The 23,328-nt window shown below is 45.8% G+C and overlaps 1 protein-coding gene across 1 annotated transcript; it reads right to left on the minus strand.

Annotated features, from left to right (window-relative positions):
* Positions 1–408: 408 nt before the first annotated feature.
* BSPRY (B-box and SPRY domain containing) lies at positions 409–22,782 on the minus strand. Its single transcript, XM_060102113.1, has 6 exons — positions 22,558–22,782; positions 19,265–19,363; positions 11,750–11,980; positions 10,536–10,561; positions 2,088–2,212; positions 409–935 (listed from the first exon to the last, which is right to left on the minus strand). Exons 1-6 carry the CDS (start codon positions 22,780–22,782, stop codon positions 409–411), a joined length of 1,233 nt encoding a protein of 410 aa, XP_059958096.1.
* Between the last annotated feature and the right edge of the window lie 546 nt (positions 22,783–23,328).

A 23,328-nucleotide genomic window follows, 5' to 3' on the forward strand; every position in this document is an offset into this window, starting at 1 on the left:
ACTGGGGGCAGTGCTGCTCCCGAAGAGTCTATACCACATGCATCCAGACACCTGTCCATCCATCCATCCATCCATCCATCCATCCATCCACCATCCATCCATCCATACGTCCACTTGCTGGCCAAATATTTATCGCACGCTCACTATGCACCAGGTACCATGCTGGATGCCAGAGATAAAGTGGTGAACAAGACACCCTCAGAGGGGCAGATGCACAGTGCATTTGGGAAACCAAGGCCCAGGGAGTAGCAGGTTCCCCACAGATACCCAGCTTTTAATGGTTGTACCCAGAACCCCTCCTAAAAGCTGCCCATTGGGCACAGGCAACATCTGGGAAAAAGACACTGGGTAGAAACATGGCCTGAAAGGGTGGTGGGGAGGTAGACCTGGTCTCCCCATGGCCAAAGGTCAGCGGACGATGGAAATGGTCTGGTCAGCCACAGCAAAGACTGGGAAGAGGGGCCCAGGGAAGGACGCGTGGTGGGTGTGGAGCACCGTGCCCGAGGCTGGCTCGTAGAACAGCAGCTCCTGTGCCTGCAAGTCCAGCAGCACCCCCAGCTGAGCTGGGCAGCGCAGCAGTGCCAGGGGCTCGTGCTGCCCATCGTGTGAGAAACGGAACTCCTGGTCGTAGCGGGAGAAGACCCAGGAGAAGGCATTGTAGCCCAGACGAGAGTCACTGCCAGAACCCTTGCGGGGCAGCTGGCCTAAGGCCACACCCACCTTATAGGCACAACTGTTTTCGACGTTCACCATCCAGGCATGCAGCCCAGCCTGGAAGGAAGTGGTGGCCAGGGCATTGGGCCAGTGGTCAAAGCGCTCCGGGCCATCTGCACAGGTCTTGGACTTCTTGGCGTTGAAGGTCAGGGTCCTTTGATCATCTGACAATTGCAGGAAGGGGCTGACAGTCCTCTCGTTGATACGCACGTCCTCCGTGCCTGCCAGAAAGAATTCTCAGACTTGCCCAAGGCCCACCTTCAGCCCTAACCTGGCCATTTACTCTCTGAGCCTCAGATTCCTCATCTGTAAAATGGGGATCAGAATAGGACTTATCACAGGGTGGATGTGAGGATCAAATACGATGATGCATGTAAAGTGCCGAGCATTAATAAGTGCTCAATAAATTGTGGCCATGATCACAGTAGTTATTATTAGTCCAAGACCCTCATCTGTTAACTTTGATAGATATAAGACCCAGAGAGGAGAAGCGAGTTGCCCGAGGTCACACACCAAGTTGGTGGCAGGGGCAAAATGAAGACCCAGCATGTTGTTCCTACATTTAGCATCTAACACTGATCATACCGCATTCTAGTTGGGCATATCTGCAGTTTCCAGATCAGACTTGTCCTAGCGACATGGTCCCTGGAGGCTTGGAAGCATCAGATATGCAGTTTCCTACAACTACCTAAATGGGACTGCTGGCAGATCAGGCACTATCAGATACCAGAATCTAGAGATGAGCTATAGCTTGTACTAACGTTTTAGGGATGACGTGCAGGGAGGGAGAATTAAAACTGAGAAAAATTCAATCCATTAACCTAACCTTACTGTGAATTGTGAAAATACCACAACGGGCAGTGTAGAAGCTTCCATCTAGCTTGGGGGAAGCCTGCTTTGAGAACCCTCCCACTCGGGGGATTCCTGGAGGCAGAAGACCATGTTAGCTGGCCTGATCAATGTTAAGTTAGTAAGTGAGACGAATCCGGGCAGCTCAGTTCTCGCTCCAGATGCTCTCCAGTTGCCCATCACTTATATCTTCTTAAAGAGAAACTAGGTTTCCAAGAAATAATGCTGAGCTCTTGCACTAGGGCAGGACTTAAGGAGGAAGTAATTTCCAGGAACAAGATTTATCCCAGACCCAACCACAGAGCAGGCTGGTCTGGAAACAGGGAGGACCTGGCCCAGCTGCCCCAGGCCTGTCCAGAACCTTGACTCCATAGACAAGCCTGCATCCAGTATCACTGGTTGCTTAACCGGAGATCCCAGATGCACCGGTCCCCACTGTGACCCAGCAGCAAACCCCAGACAGACAGACAGACAGACAGAAGCCCAGTTGCTCCAACTGGTGCCAGGCTCCAGCAGCTCCTAACCTGAGAGGGACCCGAGAACGGCTGTCGCCCAGAGCTGGGTCAGTAGTGGGCTGCGAGTGCACTTCTCGTTAAAGTTTAACTTTTCCGACTCCTTGGGATCCAAAATGCCCTCTGCTTCCTCCGTCCTTATGCAGGGAAAAAAAAAAAAAAGATTTAGGAAGGTTCTGGAAATGCATCTGGATCAATACAGGAGGGGGACAGAAGTCAAATCCTCTTCCCACGAGGGTGACACAAAGAATGGCAGCCAGGCCCCACACAGGAGCCCCAAAAGGGGGTTGGAGCCAAAAGAGAAGGTGGGCATTCCCTCCATGCCCTGGAGCCTTAATTCCAGCAAGGCACACGGTTTACAGGGAGGTAAATACTTGGTGCCAGTATTAGAACTTGTAGTCGGTGTGTTCTATGGGGGAAGCAACTTGCCAGTGTCTCTGGTGAGTTAGCAGCAGAGCTGGGAGGAGGACCTGAGCCTCTTGTGCCGCAGTCTTTCCGCTCCACCGACCTGCGTGGAGAAAATCTTGCCTTCCTACAAAACCTATTGCAGCAAAATCTACTGGTGTGGTCAGAAGGTACAGCCATTCCTCTCCTCTTAAAATGCGAACAGCCCTGAAGGGTCACGCAAGAAGGAACTATCAGTGATCACCCCAACCATACAGTAGTCATAGCACTTTGCTCCCAATAACTACCTCTCTTCAGCTCACAGGGGGGACTGGGTTTTGTTGGAAGGGATGTGGGAACATAAGATGCTTAGGAGGGGAGTACTGTCATTTATTAAGCAGCCAGGCTCTGGGCTTGCTGTTTTCTATAGAGAATCTCATATGATCTTTGCTATAACCGGGGAGGCAGTTGTTATTCCATTTGACAGAAAAGAACGGAGATTCAGAGAAAGCACCCAAGCTAAAAAGAAGACCTGGATTCAACTGTTGCCTCCATGCAAAAACAGAACAAACCCAGGCTGGGATCCAGGCACCATTCAACATAATCCTTCCCCTGACTTGAAGTAAAATCTGAAGGGGTGTGGGGCAAAGTGAGGGTTCGCCACAGGGCTTCACAGACCTCTGAGCTGGCTTCTGAGAAAGCCAGTTTGGGTAGGGAGAAAAAGCTCCCAAATGAGAATGTTTATATTTGCCTAAAGATGTCTTTAACAATATACAGTATGCTTTAGGCCTGGCCTATATAATGATTGCATGCCAGGAAAACAATCAGACTCAAATTGTTTTGATGTTCTTTCTCTTGGTAGTTATGACATATCAAAGATTAAAATTGTCCTGTGTCTCGTGTTTCAATGTACATGTGTGTATGTGAAGTCTTAAATGTCTTAATAGTCCACAGCTAATCAGCTTATTGTAATACTCTATGTATAATGAGAACAATGTCTTGTGTTTTCATCCCTTGTGAATTCACAATTCTTACTTGTTTTCTTGTCATAACAAAACCAGTAATATTTTCCTGTCTTGACACCTTGATTTTTAGTAGAAAATATATGAAAAGCGGGGTTCTCATTGCAGTGGCTTCTCTCTCTTTTTTTTTTTTTTTTGCTGTACGCGGGCCTCTCACTGCTGTGGCCTCTCCCGTTGCGGAGCACAGGCTCCGGACACACAGGCTCCGCGGCCATGGCTCGCGGGCCCAGCCGCTCCGCGGCATGTGGGATCTTCCGGGATAGGGGCACGAACCCGTGTCCCCTGCATCGGCAGGCGGACTCTCAACCACTGCGCCACCAGGGAAGCCCCTGCAGTGGCTTCTCTTGTTCCCACTGTCTCTAATCCCAAAGATGGCCTTTGAGCTCAGGCAGCAGAGAAGCGACAGCACACACTCTCTTCCCCAAATCTTGTGGCTCCGTCCATAAACAGAGGACAGGGGGAGAGGGTGGGGCATGTCTCCTCATAGATGTGAGCTCTTTTTTTTTTAAGACTGACACTGACTGCTCTGGCTTGGGAGGAGCGAGGTTAACAGAGCCCTAGAAAAGCTGAAAGCAGGCTCTGGTTACAAAGGCTCCTTGTGGTCAGGACAAGAGAGGCTCTGTTGCCATCTCCTCAAAGCACTGAGGCTGGCTCTGGAGAAGCCCCAGCCAACAGGTGAGGAGGAAATAGGAGCTGGTGTCAGCCGTGCTAAATCATCATCAGAGCAAATCTGAGGCCAATTGTAGATACTAGAGTCTAGAGAACCAGCTGGTCCAAGTACCTCATGGTGCAGAAGAGAAAACTCGTGACCCCAAAGGAGCGGGAGTGAAATGGGACTGGGACACAGCAGGGCCCTGGCCAGGACCAGGATACCCAGTCGGTGCAGGGGAACCTGCTGCCGTGGCAGGCCAGGGTTGAGCTCAGCCACAGATGTGGAAATAACCTTGGGGGCCAACAAATAGGTTTTGAAAACAGTACGGTCATCCCTCCATATCCTGAGGGGACTGGTTCCCCTACAAATACTAAAATCCATGGGGTGTTCAAGTCCCTTATAGTCAAGCTCTCTGTATCCGAGGTTCCCCATATGCAGATTCGAAAATATTCAAATCCATGTTTGGTTGAATCTATGAATGGGGAAACCATGGAAATGGAGGGCCGACTCTACTTTGAGAGTATGCACCCCCAGTCTAAAGGCACAAAGGCACAAAGGACTACAAACAAATCTTGAACTCTACTAGTAGGTTTGTCAATCATACTATGGGTTTAGCAACTCTCAAACAACATTGCGTGTATCATAGGACTGAACAGATGAATAAATATATAGGAAAGGAAAAATCCAGTGGTGTTTGACTAGAATTAGAAGTTGTGATACAAACTCAGGAATAAAAAAGTTACATGCACACACACTCCCTAGCTCTGTATACTGTCCACTGGGAAGGCCTGGAAGCAATGACGCATTAGTAGCAATGAACACACCTAATGGCTCAATCTTGGTTTTTAAATACAATTCCCCACTAAAAAAAACCCAAGACACCCTGGAGAAATTAGTTGATTCCAGGCTGAGGCAGGAAAAGAACACGTTGAGCCTAGGATATCTTCTTGTGCCAGAAAGCAAGAAAGTACTCAAAGAATGATGAGGAGTTGTCAAAAGGACACAGGATCTGGCTTGAAGGGGCTCCTACTGGCCAAATCTGGGACACTTTGAAGATCAAAATTAATAATAGTTATTATTATATAACAGATTATAATGCACTGAATAAAATAAGAATGAGTCTATATTGATACTAAATAAGTGAATAAACAAGCAAACTAAGTCCTAGACACAGCAATCAGGCAACAAAATAAATGAATAAAAGGAATCCAAATTGGAAAGGAAGAAGTAAAACTGTCACTGTTTGCAGATGACATGATACTATACATAGAAAATCCTCAAGATGCCACCCAAAAACTACTAGAGCTCATCAGTGAATCTGGTAAAGTTGCAGGATACAAAATTAATATAGAGAAATCTGTTGCATTTCCAGACACTAACAACGAACTGTCAGAAAGAGAAATTAAGGAAACAATCCCATTTACCATCACATCAAAAAGAATAAAATACCCAAAAAACCCCAAAAAACAAAAAGAATAAAACACCTAGGAATAAACCTACCTAAGGAGGTAAAAGACCTGTACTCAGAAAACTATAAGACACTGATGAAAGAAATTGAAGATGACACATACAGATGGAAAGATACACTGTGTTTTTGGATTGGAAGAATATTGTTAAAATGACCATGTTACCCAAGGCACTCTACAGATTCAATGCATTCCCTGTCAAAATACCACTGGCATTTTTCACAGAACTAGAATAATTTTAAAATTCTTATGGAAACACAAAAGACCCCAAATAGCCAAAACAATCTTGAGAAAGAAGAACAGAGCTGGAGGAATCATGCTTCCTGACTTCAGACTATACTACAAAGCTACAGTAATTGAAACAGTATGGTACTGGCACAAAAACAGACACATAGATCAATGGAACAGAGAGCTCAGAAATAAACCTACAAGATGAAGGAGGCAAGAAGATACAATGGAGAAAAAACAGTCTCTTCAATAAGTGGTGCTGGGAAAACTGGGCAGCTACATGTAAAAGAATGAAATTAGAACATTCTCTATCACCATATACAAAAATAAATTCAAAATGTATTAAAGACCTAAATATAAGACTGGAAACCATAAAACTCCTAGAGGAAAACATAGGCAGAACACTCTTTGACATAAATTGTAGCAATATTTTTTTGGATCCATCTCCTAAAGCAAAGGAAATAAAAACAAAAACAAATGGGGCTTCCCTGGTGGCGCAGTGGTTGAGAGTCCGCCTGCCAATGCAGGGGACACGGGTTCATGCCCCGGTCCGGGAAGATCCCACATGCCACAGAGCGGCTAGGCCCGTGAGCCGTGGCCACTGAGCCTGTGCGTCCGGAGCCTGTGCTCCGCAATGGGAGAGGCCACAACAGTAAGAGGCCCGCGTACTGAAAAAAAAGGACCTAATTAAACTTAAAGGCTTTTGCACAGCAAAGGAAACCATCAACAAAATGAAAAGACAGCTTACTGAATGGAAGAAAATACTTGCAGATTTATATGACCCATAAGGGATTAATAGCCAAAATATATAAACAACTCATACAACTCAAAAACAAAAACACAAAAAAAATGGGCAGAAGACCTGAATACACATTTTTCCAAAGAGGACATAACAGATGACCAACAGGCACATGAAAAGATGCTCAATATCACTAATCATAGGGAAATGAAAATCAAAACCACAATGAGCTATCACCTCACACCTGTCAGAATGGCTATCATCAAAAAGAATGCAAATAATGTTGGCAAGGATGTGGAGAAAAGGGAATTCTTATACACTGTTGGTGGGAATATAACTTGGTGCAGCCACTGTGGAAAACAATACGGAGGTTTCTCAAAAAACTAAAAATAGAACTACTATATGACCCAGCAATTCCATTCCTGGGTATATACCCCAAAAAAACCAAAACACTAATTCAAAAAGATAGATGAGCCCCAACGTTCATAGCAGCATTATTTACAATTGCCAAGATATGGAAGCTACCTAAGTGTCCATCAACAGATGAATGGATAAAGAAGATGTGGTACATATATACAATGGAATACCACTCAGCCATAAAAAAAAGAAATTTTGCCATTTGCAACAACACGGATGGACCTGGAGGGTATTATGATCAGTGAAGTAAGTCAAACAGACAAATATTGTATGATACCACGTATATGTGGAATCTAAAAAACAAAAACTGGTGACTATAACAAAAAAGATACAGGGATATAGAGAACTAGTGTTTATCAGCGGGGAGAGGAAAGGAGGGATGGGCAAGATAGGGGTACAGGGTTAAGAAGTATAAACCATTATGTATAAAAAAAAGCTACAAGGATATATTGTACAACACAGGAAATATAGTTAATATTTTATAATAACTATAACTGAATTATAACCTTTAAAAATTGAGTCACTATATTGTACACCTGTAACTTATATAATATTGTATATCAACTATACTTCAATTAAAAAACAAATTTAATATTGTATGTCAATTATATTTCAATTTAAAAAATTAATATCCCTGGGGCTTCCCTGGTGGTGTAGTGGTTAAGAATCCGCCTGCCAATGCAGGGGACACAGGTTCAAGCCCTGGTCCAGGAAGATCCCACATGCCGCAGAGCAACTAAGCCCATGCGCCACAACTACTGAGCCTGTGCTCTAGAGCCCGCGAGCCACAACTACTGAGCCCACGTGCCACAACTACTGAAGCCCGCGCACCTAGAGCCCGTGCTCCGCAACAAGAGAAGCCACCCCCATGAGAAGGTCGTGCATCACAATAAAGAGTAGCCCCGGGGCTTCCCTGGTGGTGCAGTGGTTGAGAGTCCGCCTGTCGATGCACGGGACACGGGTTTGTGCCCCGGTCCGGGAGGATCCCGCATGCTGCGGAGCGGCTGGGCCCGTGAGCCATGGCTGCTGAGCCTGCGCATCCGGAGCCTGTGCTCCACAATGGGAGAGGCCACAGCAGTGAGAGGCCCGCGTACCACAAAACAAACAAACAAACAAAAAAAAGAGTAGCCCCGGCTAGTCGCAACTAGAGAAAGCCCGCTTGTAGCAACGAAGACCCAACGCAACCAAAATTAAATAAATAAAATACATACATTAAAAAAAAACCCTAATATCCCTGATAATGGGACAAAATGACATTATGTGTCCCCTGGTATGATGGACTGAGGACACATCACTTATGAAATATTCCTGCTCAAAATGCATAACCTGAATCTAATCATGAGATAACATTAAATAAACTCAAATTGTGAGATATTCTATAAAACTGTCCTCAGACTCTTTAGAAGTGTTTAGAAAATAAAAGGTTAAGGCACAATTACAGATTTTAAAAGACCAGATGGATCGGGGGAAAAAGTCCAAACACTGTTAAAAACATTCTTAGTACAACTGGCAACATTTGAATACAGACTGTATATTAGATAATAGTATTACATAAACATGAGTTTTCCTGAATTTAATAAGTACACCGTGGGGGAATTCCCTGGCGGTCCAGTGGTTAGGACTCCACGCTCTCACTGCTGAGGGCCCGGGTTCAATTCCTGGTTGGGGAACTAAAATCCCACAAGCTGCGCAGAGCAGCCAAAATTAAATAAATAAATAAGTATGCTGTGGTTACGTAAGAGAATGTCTGTTCTTCGGAAATCCACATTGAAGTATTTAGGGATTAAAAGTCGTGCTTTCTGCAACTTACTCTCAAATAGGTCAGAAAAGAATAAGTTGTTTTATATATACATTAGGTAGATAGATAGATAGGCAGACAGACAGGAAGACAGACAGGAAAAAAGAGACAGATAAGAAACAGAGAGAGCAAATGTGGCCAAATATTATCAATTAATATTTCTAAGTTCAGGGCTTCCCTGGTGGCGCAGTGGTTAAGAATCCGCCTGCCAATGCAGGGGATACAGGTTCGAGCCCTGGTCCGGGAAGATCCCACATGCCGCGGAGCAACTAAGCCCATGCGCCACAACTACTGAGCCTGCGCTCTAGAGCCCATGAGCCACAACTACTGAAGCCCTCGTGGCACAACTACTGAAGCCCGTGCGCCTAGAACCCGTGCTCCACAACAAGAGAAGCCACCACAATGAGAAGCCCGTGCACCGCAATGAAAAGTAGCCCCCGCTCACCGTAACTAGAGAGAGCCCGCACGCAGCAATGAAGACCCAAAGCAGCCAAAAATAAATAGATAAATAAATAAATAAAATATTTCTAAGTTCATTATACTATTTTAGCAACTTTTCTGTAAGTTTAAAATATTTCAAAACAAAAAAATAAAGATAAAACATTTTTTCAAAAATCAGATCAGCTTGATATTGAGGACAGACTGTTAAAGGAAGATGCTGAAGATAAAGGAGAAAGAGAAGACTAGCAGAAGCATGGAAAGACTGTAAGGAGACAGTAAATTAAATATAGGAGCATCTGTACTGAGGAATAGTTCAAAGACTTTCCAAAAAGTGAGGTAAATATAAATGTACTGATATGGAAAGATTCCAAGATAGACAGCCTGATAAGTTATAAAACAAGTATGAAACGATCCCATCTACGTTTTCAAAAAAAAAATTTAAGAGGAAAAAAAAATCCCACACACTCTCCTATGACTAAACACAGGAAAGCCTACAAGACACATATCTAACTGTTAAAACTGATCACCACTGGGAACAGGATTGGGAAGAGGTGATGGGGACATTTTAAATTTTAAATGGTTTTAAACTGGTGAAAAATTTTTTCTTTCTCCCATGTACATGTATTGCTATTGAACTTAAATATAAAAATAAAGAAGAATGGACTGTGCTCCCCAAGTACAGCTCTGAAATCTCACACACACAGTGTAAGAATTTAATTTCTTTGCCTGGAAAATTACACCCTCTTGGCCACTTCCTCAGGCTCTTGGATCTCAGAACCTTTCAGAACTCAGTTAGGGCCTGGTGAAATTCTTTTATTATTGCATAACTAAAATGAAGTTTTGAGTGGTAATGCAAACTTAAATTCCAAAGATTCTTTCATCAGAGAAAGGGGAAGTGAGGTAGAGAAGACAGTACTGGGTCAGGTGTCAGGTGTGGGTCCAAGCCCCAGCTCTGGGGCTTAGGCAAGTCCCTTCCCCTCTTTGAGCCTCAGCATTCTCATCTGTAGACGGGGGTGGGAAACTCCTTCCACAGGGTGATTGTACGTTTTTTAATAGGATAATATTTAAGAAAGCCCACGGCAAGCCTCTGACTCATTATTTATTTCACTGCCCTTCCACATGGGTCTAAAGCGGCTCTCCAAGCTAGGGGCAGGAAGACCCTCATCCATTGAGCCTGGCTTCAGGGAAGGTACTCAGCTGCCCGCCATGAGCGTCCTCCCAGGAGCAGCGGGGCCTGACGGCAATGGACTAAGAAGAGGCCTAAGGCCGTGGTTTCCGTGACTGCCCAAGCAAATACTGGGGGCCATACTCACCTCTCAAAAATCTCCTGCTCCTTCTGCTGTGAGGAAAGAAAGCAGAGTCAGGCTTGGCACCAGAAACCCAGCAGGCAGTCATCAAGACTTAAATATAATCAACTTGCATGGAGGGCTCCACGTGGACAGAAACTCTAGAATACAAACGTCTACTCCTTCTTTAAGACCCCGCACAAAACTCTATGGATCCTTCTTCACATACCTCCCCCATCAGTGAACCCCTGTCCCCTGTGTCCCACGGCATCCTGGGTTTCCCTCAGCTACACTTCAGGACAATCACATATTTATTCAACATTTCATCCCCCACCAAGCCTGTCACCGGCTCAACGGCTAGGACTCTTTCTGAATCTTCTGCTGTGACTGTCCCAACGTTTGGGGCAGAATGTGCTCGGCACATGAAAGCTGTGTAATGAAATGAACGCACAATCTGGGACAGTTACGAAAACCGCCCCCCTTGAACTGCAGCGGGACAGCTCAGTTGTTCCACATTCTCATTTCTATGCTTGGCGCATCTACTCAGATGGCGCACTGTCACCTTAGAACTGCAGGTACCTGCGTATCTATATAAAATACTTTGAAAGGATATGTACCAGCATATTGGCCATGGTAATTTCTGGGTGTTAGGAGTGAGGATGAGCTCTGTATTTGCAGTGGACCCCTTGTCAGTGCAGTGTTCTCTCTTCGAGCTTCTGGTCTCTCTCCTCCTCCCCACTTCCTTTAATAAAGCTGTGACTCTTGTCTTTCAGGCATCAGCTTCTAAGTTGCTTAATTCAGGAAGCCTTCCCTGACTACCACTCCCTCAAGGCTGGACTGCAGGGGCCCCAGATTCCAGTAGTGCCCTCTACCATAGCACGTATCCCTCCATATCCTAATTATCAGTTCTATACATTTGTCTCTTCCATAAGACTGTGAGTTGCTGACAGCTGTATCCTATACCTCCACCCCATAGCACAATGCTTGGCATACAGTAAGCACTCAGTAAATATCTGCTCACTATTGAAAGAATAATTACCAAGTGCAAAAAAAAATCCATATAGTTCTATTGCCCCGTCTCATCCCTTTTCCAAATTAATCATTTTCCACCTACCTCCTACCAATAAACATTCTCCAAATTATCATTTTCCACCTACTTCCTACCAATAAACATTCTCAATGTTTTCAGACCCTGGGGGAGTCTGGCCAACTGGCTGTGTCTTCACCCTTGCCTGACTTACAATCAGCTGGAGGTCATCCAGATGGGTGAGCATGTCCACCAGGCTGGTGCGGATGGTGTCGAGCTTCTGCAGTGCCTCGGCCCAGTGTACTCGCTGCGTCAGTATACTCTGATGGGCCCGCTCCTCTTCACCGTGCACCTGTTCCAGCAGCCTCTGCTCCTCGGTCTCACACAGACTCCTCACCAGACCCAGCCGCTGGAGGACCAGTTCCCGTGCTGCACTGGCTGTGCTCTGACAAAAGGTAAAACAAGGAGTCCTGGCAGAGCCCCAGTCAAGATTAGAAGGGCTTGGGCTCAGCCAGAAGGAGTGCTGAGATTGATTAGCAATGTCTGCCACGGGTACAGTAAGGGCAATGCTTAAACAGTGCTTAAACCATCCGAGCCTTAAGATTTCCCAAATGTGGTTAAGGGTAAAGAACTTTGAGATCCAGACATCCAGGCCATATCTCATGGAGCTAAGATGACAGAATGAAAGAGCTGGGCAGGACTTACAGATCAGCTGGAATCACCTGCTTTTCACAGTTGGGAATCCCAAGGTCAAGAGACCAAGGTCAGAGAATCATAGAATTGCAGAGCAGAAAGGACTAAGAAGTCTTCCCCATCAACAGGATGCACACCAACAGTGGTCCAGTTAATATTTTGGCCATGGCTGAGGACAAAAAGCTCATTACGTCCCAAATCTGTTCATTCTAACTGCTTCCATGATAGAATTCTTACCTTCCACGCAGGAGGGCTGAAATCAATTCTAAGTCAATGAAGTTAACATGTGTCCCCTAGCAGGTAGCACAGCATCTAGCACAGAGTAGGTGCTCAAATATTTACTGAATGGCTGAATGGGAAAGTTTCTTCCAACTAGTAAAAGATCTCTTGGGAGTGCTCACATGCCAAGTCAATGGCAGAGCAGGGGCTAGAACCCAGTTCTGTTGACTCTCAGTCCAACACTATTCCCCTATACCAATGCCATCTGGTAACCTATCCTCCTCAAAGGCACTGTTGCATGAAGCTTCTGCACTCTTGCCAGACAAGTGAGAACAGAACTGTTTCCTTCATGCCAGAAAGTCACAGGTAGCCAGCAGCTCTCCTCATTCCCTGCCCCTGAAGACCTGCTTCAGAAGAAACTGAGACCCACAGTTTGCCCAGTGGAGAAGAGAGAGTGGCTGAGTGAATGGCCAAGTGAACCCAGAGATTCAGACTCCAACTCCAGTGTTCTTTTGAGGCAACATAAGGCAGTGGTTAGGAAATTAGGCTGTAGAAACAGTGCCTGGGTTTAAATCTTAGCTGTTCCACTTACTATCTGTGGAACGTTGAGCGTATTACTATCTTCCCTGTGCCTCAGTTTTCTAATATGTCAAATGAGGATAATAATAGTACCAACCTCATAAGGCTATTGTGAGGATTAAATGAGTTAATACATATAAAGTAAATAGAACAAGGTCCAGCACATAAATATTTGATTACATTAGGTGTTGCTCTTCTCTCTATGCCACTTCAATGCCTTTCCCATGGGTGGGTCTCTGCAGCCACATTTTTACTTTGTGATCAGGACCAAGGACAGACCCAGTATGCACCAGATACTCCCAGACAAGAAGGCTGCAGTCAATTTCAACATATTTCTTGTCATTCCCAGAAAAAAATAGCAGAGAAAAAAGAAAACTTTGCTCACCACAGATATGCCTGAATAAACTAAAATCCCTCCCAGAACAAAACACAGAAGTGCTGGAAAAAGAGCTCAAAACATCCTTTTAAAAGTGAAGCTATGGCTTCCCTGGTGGCGCAGTGGTTAAGAATCCCCCTGCGAATGCAGGGGACACGGGTTCGAGCCCTGGTCTGGGAAGATCCCACATGCTGGGGAACAACTAAGCCTGTGTGCCACAACTACTGAACCTGAACTCTAGAGCCTGTGAGCCAAAACTACTGAGCCCACGAGCCACAACTACTGAAGCCTGCGCACCTAGAGCCCATGCTCCACAACAAGAGAAGCCACCACAGTGAGAAGCCTGTGCACCGCAGTGAAGAGTAGCCCCGCTTGCCACAACTAGAGAAAGCCCGCACGCAGCAACGAAGACCCAATGCAGCCAATAAATAAATAAATAAATAAATAAATAAATAATTTTTTTTAAAAAAGTGAAGCTACTCTGGCAGCTCGGGAAAGGAAATCCCCTGGAGTCCAAAAGTAGAGAGGAAACTGAAAACCAGTGTAATCAAGAGCTGAGGACTCAACTAGTTGCCCTGAATAGGGCTTGTGATTTACTTTAGAATCTTATACTCATAGTCTAAACCATCATACAAAAATTAGAGCACAATAAAGACCTCTCTGATCAAAATGGAAAACTTCTGGGACTTCCCTGGTGGTCCAGTGGGGAAGACTCCACACTCCCAGTGCAGGGGGCCTGGGTTCGATCCCTGGTCGGGGAACTAGATCCCGCATGCATGCCGCAACTAAGGAGTCCACATGCCACAACTGGGAAGCCCGCATGTGGCAACTATGAGCCCGCATGCTGCAACCAAAGATTCCATGTGCTGCAACAAAGGATCCCACATGCCGCAACTAAAGATCTGGCGCAGCCTAAATAAATGAATAAATAAATGAAAATGGATAACTTCCTATGAATGAGGGAATTATTAAAAGATGTACTTTAACTAAAATATTGGACAACATGTAAGACCTGAGGGGTTATTGACTGAAAGCATTCTTATGGTACTTGTATCATTCGGGTTGATTCATTTTAGACATTATTTATTTGTGTTAAAATCTTAAGGGGACCAAAAATAGACTGTAAATAGAAGGTATAACTTTCAAGCTAGCACAGGGAAAAAGGAGGGAGGAGGGGTTGATTAACTCAACAGAAGGAAGGAAAGGAAGAAAAAAAGCATAGAAAAAGTAGACTACATAGAAAACGTAAAATAAAATGATAGCCATAAATCCAAGTATATCAGCAATCACAATAGTGATAAATTGATTAAACTCCCTAGGTAAAAGGCAGGGATTATCAGACTGGACTTTTTTAAAAAAGGAAACAAAATCCAGTTTTAAGACATACACCTAAAATGTAAGAACATAAGAAGTTGAAAGTAAAAGGAAAGAAAGCAATATATCTGGAAAACACTTGTTAGCCTAGTAACGAACAAAGGACAAAATAGTTTTTAAGCAAAAAGAATTCCTGAGCATAAAAGGTCACTACAAAGTGATAAAAGGGACGTTTTACCAGGAATACATGACAAATCTAAATATACACATTTGATAAATATCACCAAAATATAAAAAGAATTGACAGAATTATAAAGAAAAATAGACAAGTTCACAGCATAGTATGAAAATATAAATGCCCTTTGCCAGTAATCAATAAATCTGGCAATAAAATTAGTAAATATAGAGAAGATTTGAACCTATCAATAAGCTTAATTAATATACATATATAGAATCCTACACATTTTTTCAAGTGAATGTGAAACGTTCACCTAAATTGACCATCCTTTAGGGCATGAAGCAAGTCTCAACAAATTTCAAACAACTTCTATCATACACATCACAATGCAGTTAAGTTAGAAATCAGTAAAAAAAAAAACAAAAAAAAAACACATATATTTGGAAATTTTAAAGCATAAATAATTAATAAAATAATAAAAAATCTAATAACATAGCAAAACAAGAAAGTCATAATGGAGATTTTAAAATACTTATAACTGAACGAAACTGAAAATACTATATCAAAATTGTGGAATGTCCCTCTGTCAGTATCAAGAAGGAAATATATAGCTGAAATGATCACTTTGAAAATGAAAAATGACTCAAATCAATAGACTGTGTTCAACGCAGGAAGTTAACAAACAACAGAGTAAATCCCTAAAAGATTGAAGGAAAAAAATTATAAAGAGAAAATAATAATGAAAATAGAAGCAATCAAAAGAGAACTTCAATGAGCTCTGCCCATGATCCACCCATCTACCTGCACCTGTGTTCATACATTCTGTCTTCCCTATTTCTGTGGGTAAACTGCCCGTGCTCTTACCTACGGCCAACGCTTCTACTTATTTACTAGATCCCATCCCCTTTGCTATACCAGATTATCCCTCTTCTCCCGCATCATTAATTTTCCCCTGTCTACTGGACAATTCCTATCAGCATACACACACAGAGTAATTTCCCCCATCTTAAAAACAAAGCAAACATATAACCCTCTTGATCCCATATCCCCCTTCACTATCATCCCATTTCTCAGCTCCCTTCTACAGCAAAGTTCCTCAAGAGTCATCTAGGCCAACTATCCCAAATTGCTCTTCTCCTACCCTCTCTGAAACCCATGCTAATCAAACTTTCAAGGCAATGCTCTACAAAACTCCTCTTGTCAGGATCTCCAGTGATGAGCATGTAACTAAATAGTCCATTCTCATTTCTCACCTGACTTGATCTCTCTGCAACATTTGACACCAATGATCTCCCCCACCTCCTTGAAACCTATTGTGGGACACAACACACTCTCTTAGTTTTACTCCTAGCTCATTGATTGCTACTTCTTGGTCTACTTTGCCTGTTCCTATCTTCTCAATGGTTAAAGGTTGAAGTGCCCTAGAGCTCAGCCCTCGGACCCCTGCTTTTTTTTTTTTTTTAAGTTGTTTCCACTTTTTATTTATTTATTTGGCTGTGTCAGGTCTTAGTTGTGGCACGCGGGCTCAGCAGTTGTGGCACGCAGGCTCTCTAGTTGTGGCACGCAGGCTTAGTTGCCCTGTGGCATGTGGGATCTTAGTTCCCTGACCAGGGGTCGAACCCATGTCCCTTGCATTGGAAGGCAGATTCTTAACCACTGGAACACCAGGGAAGTCCCCCTGCTTTTTTCTATCTGTACTTATTTACTTAGAGATCTCATCCTTTCCCATGGCTTTCACTTTATACACTCACTTGTACACTGATGAATCTCAAATTTATGTCTCCAGCCCAGCCCTCTCCCAACTCATATATCCAGCTACCTATTCAACATCTTCACTTGGATGTCTAATAGGCATCTCCAGCCTAACACATATACAACTGAACTCCTAATCTCCTCCTCCACCAACCATCACTCTACACGCAGTCCTTCCCCACCTTGTTAAATGGCTGCTCCATCCCTCCAGTTGCTCAAATCAAAAAAAGTAAGAGTTTTCCTGACCCCCTCCTCCCTTTTTCTCATGGCCTACATCCAATCTATCCACAAATCCTGAGGTTCCTTCCTTCAAAAAAGAAACACACACACACACACACACACACACACACACACACACACAACTTCTCACCATTCCTACCACCATCACTCAGGTCCACACCACTCATGTCTCTCACCTGGATTACTACAACAGCTTCTTAATTGGTCTCCCTGCTTTCACTTTTGCTGCCTATGGTCACTTCTCAACACAGCAGCCAGAGCCTTCCTTTTAAATCTTAAGTCATATTGTCTTATTTCTAATGACTTCCCACCTTCCCCAAATAAAAGGCAAAGTCCCAGCCTTTTACCCAGCCTTTTGACCGGTGAGGATTCTACCCAGCCCCCTGCACTGCTCGCCTCTAATTTTCATCTCCTTTGCCTTCTCACTTGTTCACTCTGCTTCAACCTCATAGGCCTCCTGGCTGCTACTCCAACTTGCCAGGTACACCCCCACCTCAGGGCTTTTGCACTTGCCTTTCCCCCGTTTTGGAACACTCTTCCCCCAGATATATGGTCCATTCCCTCACCTCCCATAAATTCTGTGCAAATATCAATCTTCTTAACTAGGTGATTCCTGATCACAGCATATGCAATTACAACCCCCATCCTCAACATGACCAATCCCCCTTCCTGTTATATTTCTCCATAGCACTTATCACCTTTTGATATAGCATATATTTTATTTGTTATTACCCCTCTCCCCTGACTAGAATGTAGGCTCCATGAAAACAGAAATTTTCGTACGTTTTGTTCACTGTGGAATCTCTAGCACATAGACCAACAGTGCTTAGTGTGTGGTAGGTGCTCACAGAGATTTCTTAAATAATTAAATAAATGGCAAAATGTTGTAAGTATTCCCCGACAAAAGCTTCTATTTGACATTGTACTGAGGTCTTAGCCAGTGCATTTAAGACAAGAAAATAAAAAGGCTGAGGAAAAAGAGAGTGAGAGAGGGAGAAATCATCGTGCAGAGAAAAGCAGAGATGTACACAGAATAGCTGCCTAGACTTCTAGCAGCTTGCTCGTTCCTGGTTCTAGTCCCCTTTAGGTTCTGAAAGACTCTTGTATCAGGCCAAGAAATCCTCTGTTTTGCTTATGCCAGTTCAAGTGGGCTCTGTTCCTTGCAATCAAAATCATTTATTTATTTTTTTAATTAGGTTGGCCAAAAGTTCATTTGGGTTTTTCCGTAAGATGGTATGGCAAAGCCTGAATGAACTTTTTGGCCAACCCAATACTAAAATAGTGCCAAGCCTGCTCCATGTACTTTGGGGGAATGAGGGAGGGGATGTGCAGGAAGAAATTCATAGCCCCTGCCCTTGAAGGGCATACTTGAGAGTAAAGATGTAGCAGTGGCAATGAGTCAACTGAATAAAGGATCCGCAGTGAGGTGTTGCAGAGGGATCACCTGCTGAGCGTCAGAAGACCCAGCTCATAGAACTGACTCTGGCAGGAGGCTGTGAGTCACTTAACCTCTACAGGACCCATTTCCCCATCTGTAAACATTGATGTTACTACCATCTACTGCATAAGATTGTCATAAAGAATATGCAATGTAGGGGCTTTCCTGGTGGCGCAGTGGTTGAGAGTCCGCCTGCCGATGCAGGGGACACAGGTTCGTGCCCTGGTCTGGGAAGATCCCACATGCTATGGAGCGGCTGGGCCCGTGAGCCATGGCCACTGAGCCTGCACGTCCAGAGCCTGTGCTCCGCAACAGGAGAGACCACAGCAGTGAGAGGCCCGCGTACCGCAAAAAAAAAAAAAAAAAAGAATATGCAATGTAAAATCCATAGGTTATTTTATAATACTGGGGCTGAGGGCTCCCCTAGTGGCGCAGTGGTTGAGAGTCTGCCTGCCAATGCAGGGGACGCAGGTTTGTGCCCCGGTCCGGGAAGATCCCACATGCCGCGGAGCGGCTGGGCCCGTGAGCCATGGCCGCTGAGCCTGCGCGTCCGGAGCCTGTGCTCCGCAACGGGAGAGGCCACAACAGTGAGAGGCCCGCGTACCGCAAAAAACAAAACAAAACAAAACAATACTGGGGCTGAGCACAAAATAATTAAGATGATAAGGGAATGCTACCCTTCCTGATCCTTTACCTGAAGAAAGTCATCTTCTATCGGAGTCTTTGCACCAAATGTGCTGGGAATAATCCACTCTGCCCAGATGGCAAAACCAAGGCTCAAAGAGAGGGGAAACCATCCTTCCTGGACATCCAACTTTGCTAACAGCACAATGAGTCTGTGAGGTTGGGAAGGGACCATAGACTGGTCCAAGCCCCTAAGGCTGAGGTCTTATCCTAGGAGGGGGCCCAGAGGAGGAGGGAAAGCAGAAGAATTACCTACCACTGCTCCCTGGTTCTTCCCTGGCAGGACGTCAGCCACATACTTGGTGATGGTAGCACTCTGTAACTGCAGCCTCTCACACTGGTCCACAATCTTGTTCTGCAGCACAAATGACACCCATGGTGTCTTTTTTTTTTTTTTTTTAACATCTTTATTGGAGTATAATTGCTTTACAATGGTGTGTTAGTTTCTGCTTTATCACAAAGTGAATCAGTTATACATATACACATGTTCCCATATCTCTTCCCTCTTGCGTCTCCCTACCTCCCACCCTCCCTATCCCACCTCTCTAGGTGGTCACAAAGCACCGAGCTGATCTCCCTGTGCTATGCGGCTGCTTCTCACTAGCTTGATCCACACTGGTCCATTCACTCCATTCCAATGACTTTTTTCCTTTTACCCCACCTCAGCCACCCACTCCCACGGTCATTACCTCAGACCTCATCATTATTGAAAACTATACAGCTTCCAAAATCTTCATTTCAAGGATCCTGCACCCTGCCCACCACTTCCCATCCTTCTAGATCACGTACCCTGGAATCTCCATTCCAACGATTCTTCAGCTTAGATGGAGTCACCAATACATTAGTCTTACCACTTTTCACTGTCCATCATCCCCTTCTGTGGCCCTACTTCCCTCTTTATCCTTAAATCTGGTGGCTCTTTATTATTCTGTCTCTCCTCTGGACACTTCTGGTCTCCTCTACTTCTGCTGTTCCACCCAGATCACCTTTATCTCTCACAGGAACTGCTGTTAGAGTCTCCTAAGTGGGCTTTTATTCTTGACCATGCCCCCCCGCCCATTAGCCACTGCCACCTTTGGTAAGGAAATCAGATCAAGTCTCATCCCAGCTCAAAACCCTCCAATGGCTTTCCAATACACCCACAGTGAGAACTTAGCCAACAAGGCCCCACCTGATGGGACTCTGCATATCTGCATATCTCTCCAATGTCACCTCCTACCACTCTCCACACTGGCCTTCTTACCATTCCATAAACACACCAAACTTGTCCTGACCTCAGTGCCTTTGCACCTGTTGTTTCTTCTGTCTCCAGCAGTCTTCTCCCATATATGTCTTGCTCCCTGACTCCATGTTACCTCTTCAGAAGCCTTCTCTGACCATCCCCACACCCCATTCCCTTACTTAGCTTATTTTTCTCCCCTGCGTTTTCACTCTCTGACTGTATATCATGGGTCTGTTTACGGTTTTTGGTATCTGCTCCCCCCACCTCAGGCACATAAGCACCATGACTTTGACTTTTTCTCTATGTCCTACAACCTGGAAGAGAGTTCCTATACATGGAAGGCGCTGAATAAATATTTGTTGAATGAATAACACCCACTTCCTTGGTCACAAGAGTTTCAGCAGCTCACAGCTCCCGAAGCTGTGAGCATCGGCCATGAGAGCAGGGGAGAGTTTTAGAAATGAAGAAGCTGAGGCTCACAGAGAAGTTACTTGCCCAAGGAGACATGGCCAGGCCCCTGCTTTGCTACTCCATTTCTCCAGGTAACAACTGGAGCCCTTCCAAGCGGCAGTTCCTCCACCATTTCCCCTGAGAGCTTTGCCCCAGTTCCACCTGCCAAAGGGCCACTCAGCTGTCTCTTCTAGGCAGCTCTTGTAAATCCTTCCAACCACAATTAGGAATCAGTCTTACACTTCACCGGTCCAAATACACAGTTAAAGAACTGAGTCGACTGGAAGGAAGCTGTGGTCACCACACACCATAGGATTGAGGGAACTGAGACTAGCTTCTGAAAAGCTACAGGGCAGGTATCCAGAAGGTAAGAGACAGGTTGTTGAACTGGGGCTGATTTTGCCCAGTTCAGTAACAATCTTGCCCTGGGGCAAAATTTCTTTGCTGGCTGGAGGGACAGGGGAAGCCTGCAAAAAAGCCACAGTCTACTCAAAATTGGAGGGAGAGAGGGCAAGACACATCTCCCTCCAGGAAAAGAAGATGAATATGCTAAGGGCCTCAGCAGGGTTCAGGGAAGGCACCCTGCTCCGGGGCAGAGTGCATTCCAAAACAAGCAGCAGGCCAGCCACCCTGGCCCAGGCTTCACTCCTTCTACCACTCAGATTCAGCCTTGATGGAAACTTTTTTTTTAAGGTTTTATTAAATTCTCACTCCCATTAGCATCACTTCCTCCCTCCAACCACTGAAGCAGAGGTGGTTTTCTCTGGCCTAGTCAATGACTCCACTGGTTCAGGCCCTGAACATTAAGAAACTTGAAAAAGTTACTCTCCTCTCTGGGCCTCCGTTCCCCCATCTGTAAAATGTAGGGCCACTGCTTCAAAGGTCTGGTTGGAATGAGACAACGGATATTTAGGTGCTTTGGAACTTGCAAAGTCTCTATCCATTGTGCAAGTTCATTATACCACATTATCCAAGCTTATTTTCATCATCACTATGGGGAAAGTGGTGACAAGTAGGACCAACCAGGAGCCTTCAGGTGCCACTGAATAACTGAATCCCTCGTCCCAGCACCCTGTCAGGTATGTTTATTACTATCCAGTCTGAGCCCTCTGGCCTCACAGCTGGGCAGAACTCCAAGGAGAGGTTGGGAGAATCAAATTGCAAGGAAACCCCCAGGGACCACAGCTGGGGTAGAAGGAGGCAGGAAGCCCCATGGCGACTTGACTCTCCAATCTCAGGGAAGGTTGGTGACAGGAAGGTGGCTAGCTTGGAGCCAATCTGGAAGTGGAGGTTGGGAGAAAGAAACCCTAGGTGAAGGGTTCCAGTAGGAACCTCCCGATATCTTCCCCGCCCCCTCCGTTTACCCAAGTGAAATCGGCTTGAAGTACAGTCCAGGCCAATCCTGAAAGGGAAAAGAAACCACCTTACCAGGAAGGCTGAAGGGTGGATGAGGGGAGGGGCTTTGAGCCGAGGGGCTAAGGAGCGAGGAGGGGCCGAGTTTTATCAAGTTACTAACGGGGCGGAAGCTGGGGCACACCTTGTCCCGGGCAACTGGAGCAGTGGAGCCCTTTATTGCCCAAGGCCAGCCCCATCGCACAAAAACTCTAATAAAGGCCCCCAAACTACAAATGAGGACACTGAGGCTCAGCGATTACTAGACTCACAGGGAGGACCTGATGGAGGTGGGACTCGAACTCAGGTCAGCCAGACTCCAGAAGCCACACCCTTAACCGCCTCGTTCTACAGCCAGTGCCACTGCGGAGCCTGGACTCCCGGACCCACTGCTGGGTCCCCGCTGGGTCTCGCCCAGCGCCTCCCCGCCGGCGCCCCCTTCTTCCGGAGGAGCCCGCCGCCCACCAGCTCCCACGTCCGCTCACCCGCAGCTCTTCCGCGCGCTCCTCGGCCCGGCGGATGCGGTGCCCCCGGCAGCGGCCGCCCAGTCCCGCGCAGGCGGCGCACACGGGCCGTCGTTCAGAGCAGCAGAACCACCTCAGAACCTGGCCGTGTTCGGGGCAGAGCGGCCCCGGCTCGGACCCCGACCCCGGCCCCGGCCCCGGCCCCGGCCCGGGCCACGGCCCCTGCCCTGCACTCTCCACTGACATGGCCGAGCGCCCGGCGCCGCGCAATCCACCTGTCGCAGGTGGCGGCTGGGCGGGGCCTCCCTGAGCCCGCCCCCGGGCCCCGCCGAGCGCCTGGTACGCTGGCCGCGGCTCTTCCTCCCGCGGGGCTCTCGCAGCCGGGTGGGCGTCCGCCCACACCCCGCCCCACCCCGGGACAGACCCCGCCCGCTTCAGCAGTCTTTTAGATTTTTTGCTGAATTAAATCGCGTTTTGTGTGTGTTTGTTTTATAATAAACATAAAACACAAAATATTATGTGATTGTAGGAAACTGAGCACTATTAACTGAGCACTTATTAAGTGCCATGATTTTGCTAAGCGCCTTACAAGCATTCCATCATGTAATACAACAGCTCCTTTTCACAGGCAACTTTAAACAAGTTGCTTAAAGCTAGGTTCTGGTGTCAGACTGTGTGAGCTCAAATCCCATTTAGCTGCTTACTGGCTGAGTACCCTCCAGTGTCTCACCTGCAAAACGGGCATTACGTGGGTAATTACCTCACAGACTTGTGCTGAGGATTAAATGAGTT

This window comes from Mesoplodon densirostris, chromosome 6 (genome assembly GCF_025265405.1).
Source record: "Mesoplodon densirostris isolate mMesDen1 chromosome 6, mMesDen1 primary haplotype, whole genome shotgun sequence".
Classification (NCBI taxonomy): Eukaryota; Metazoa; Chordata; class Mammalia; order Artiodactyla; family Ziphiidae; genus Mesoplodon; species Mesoplodon densirostris.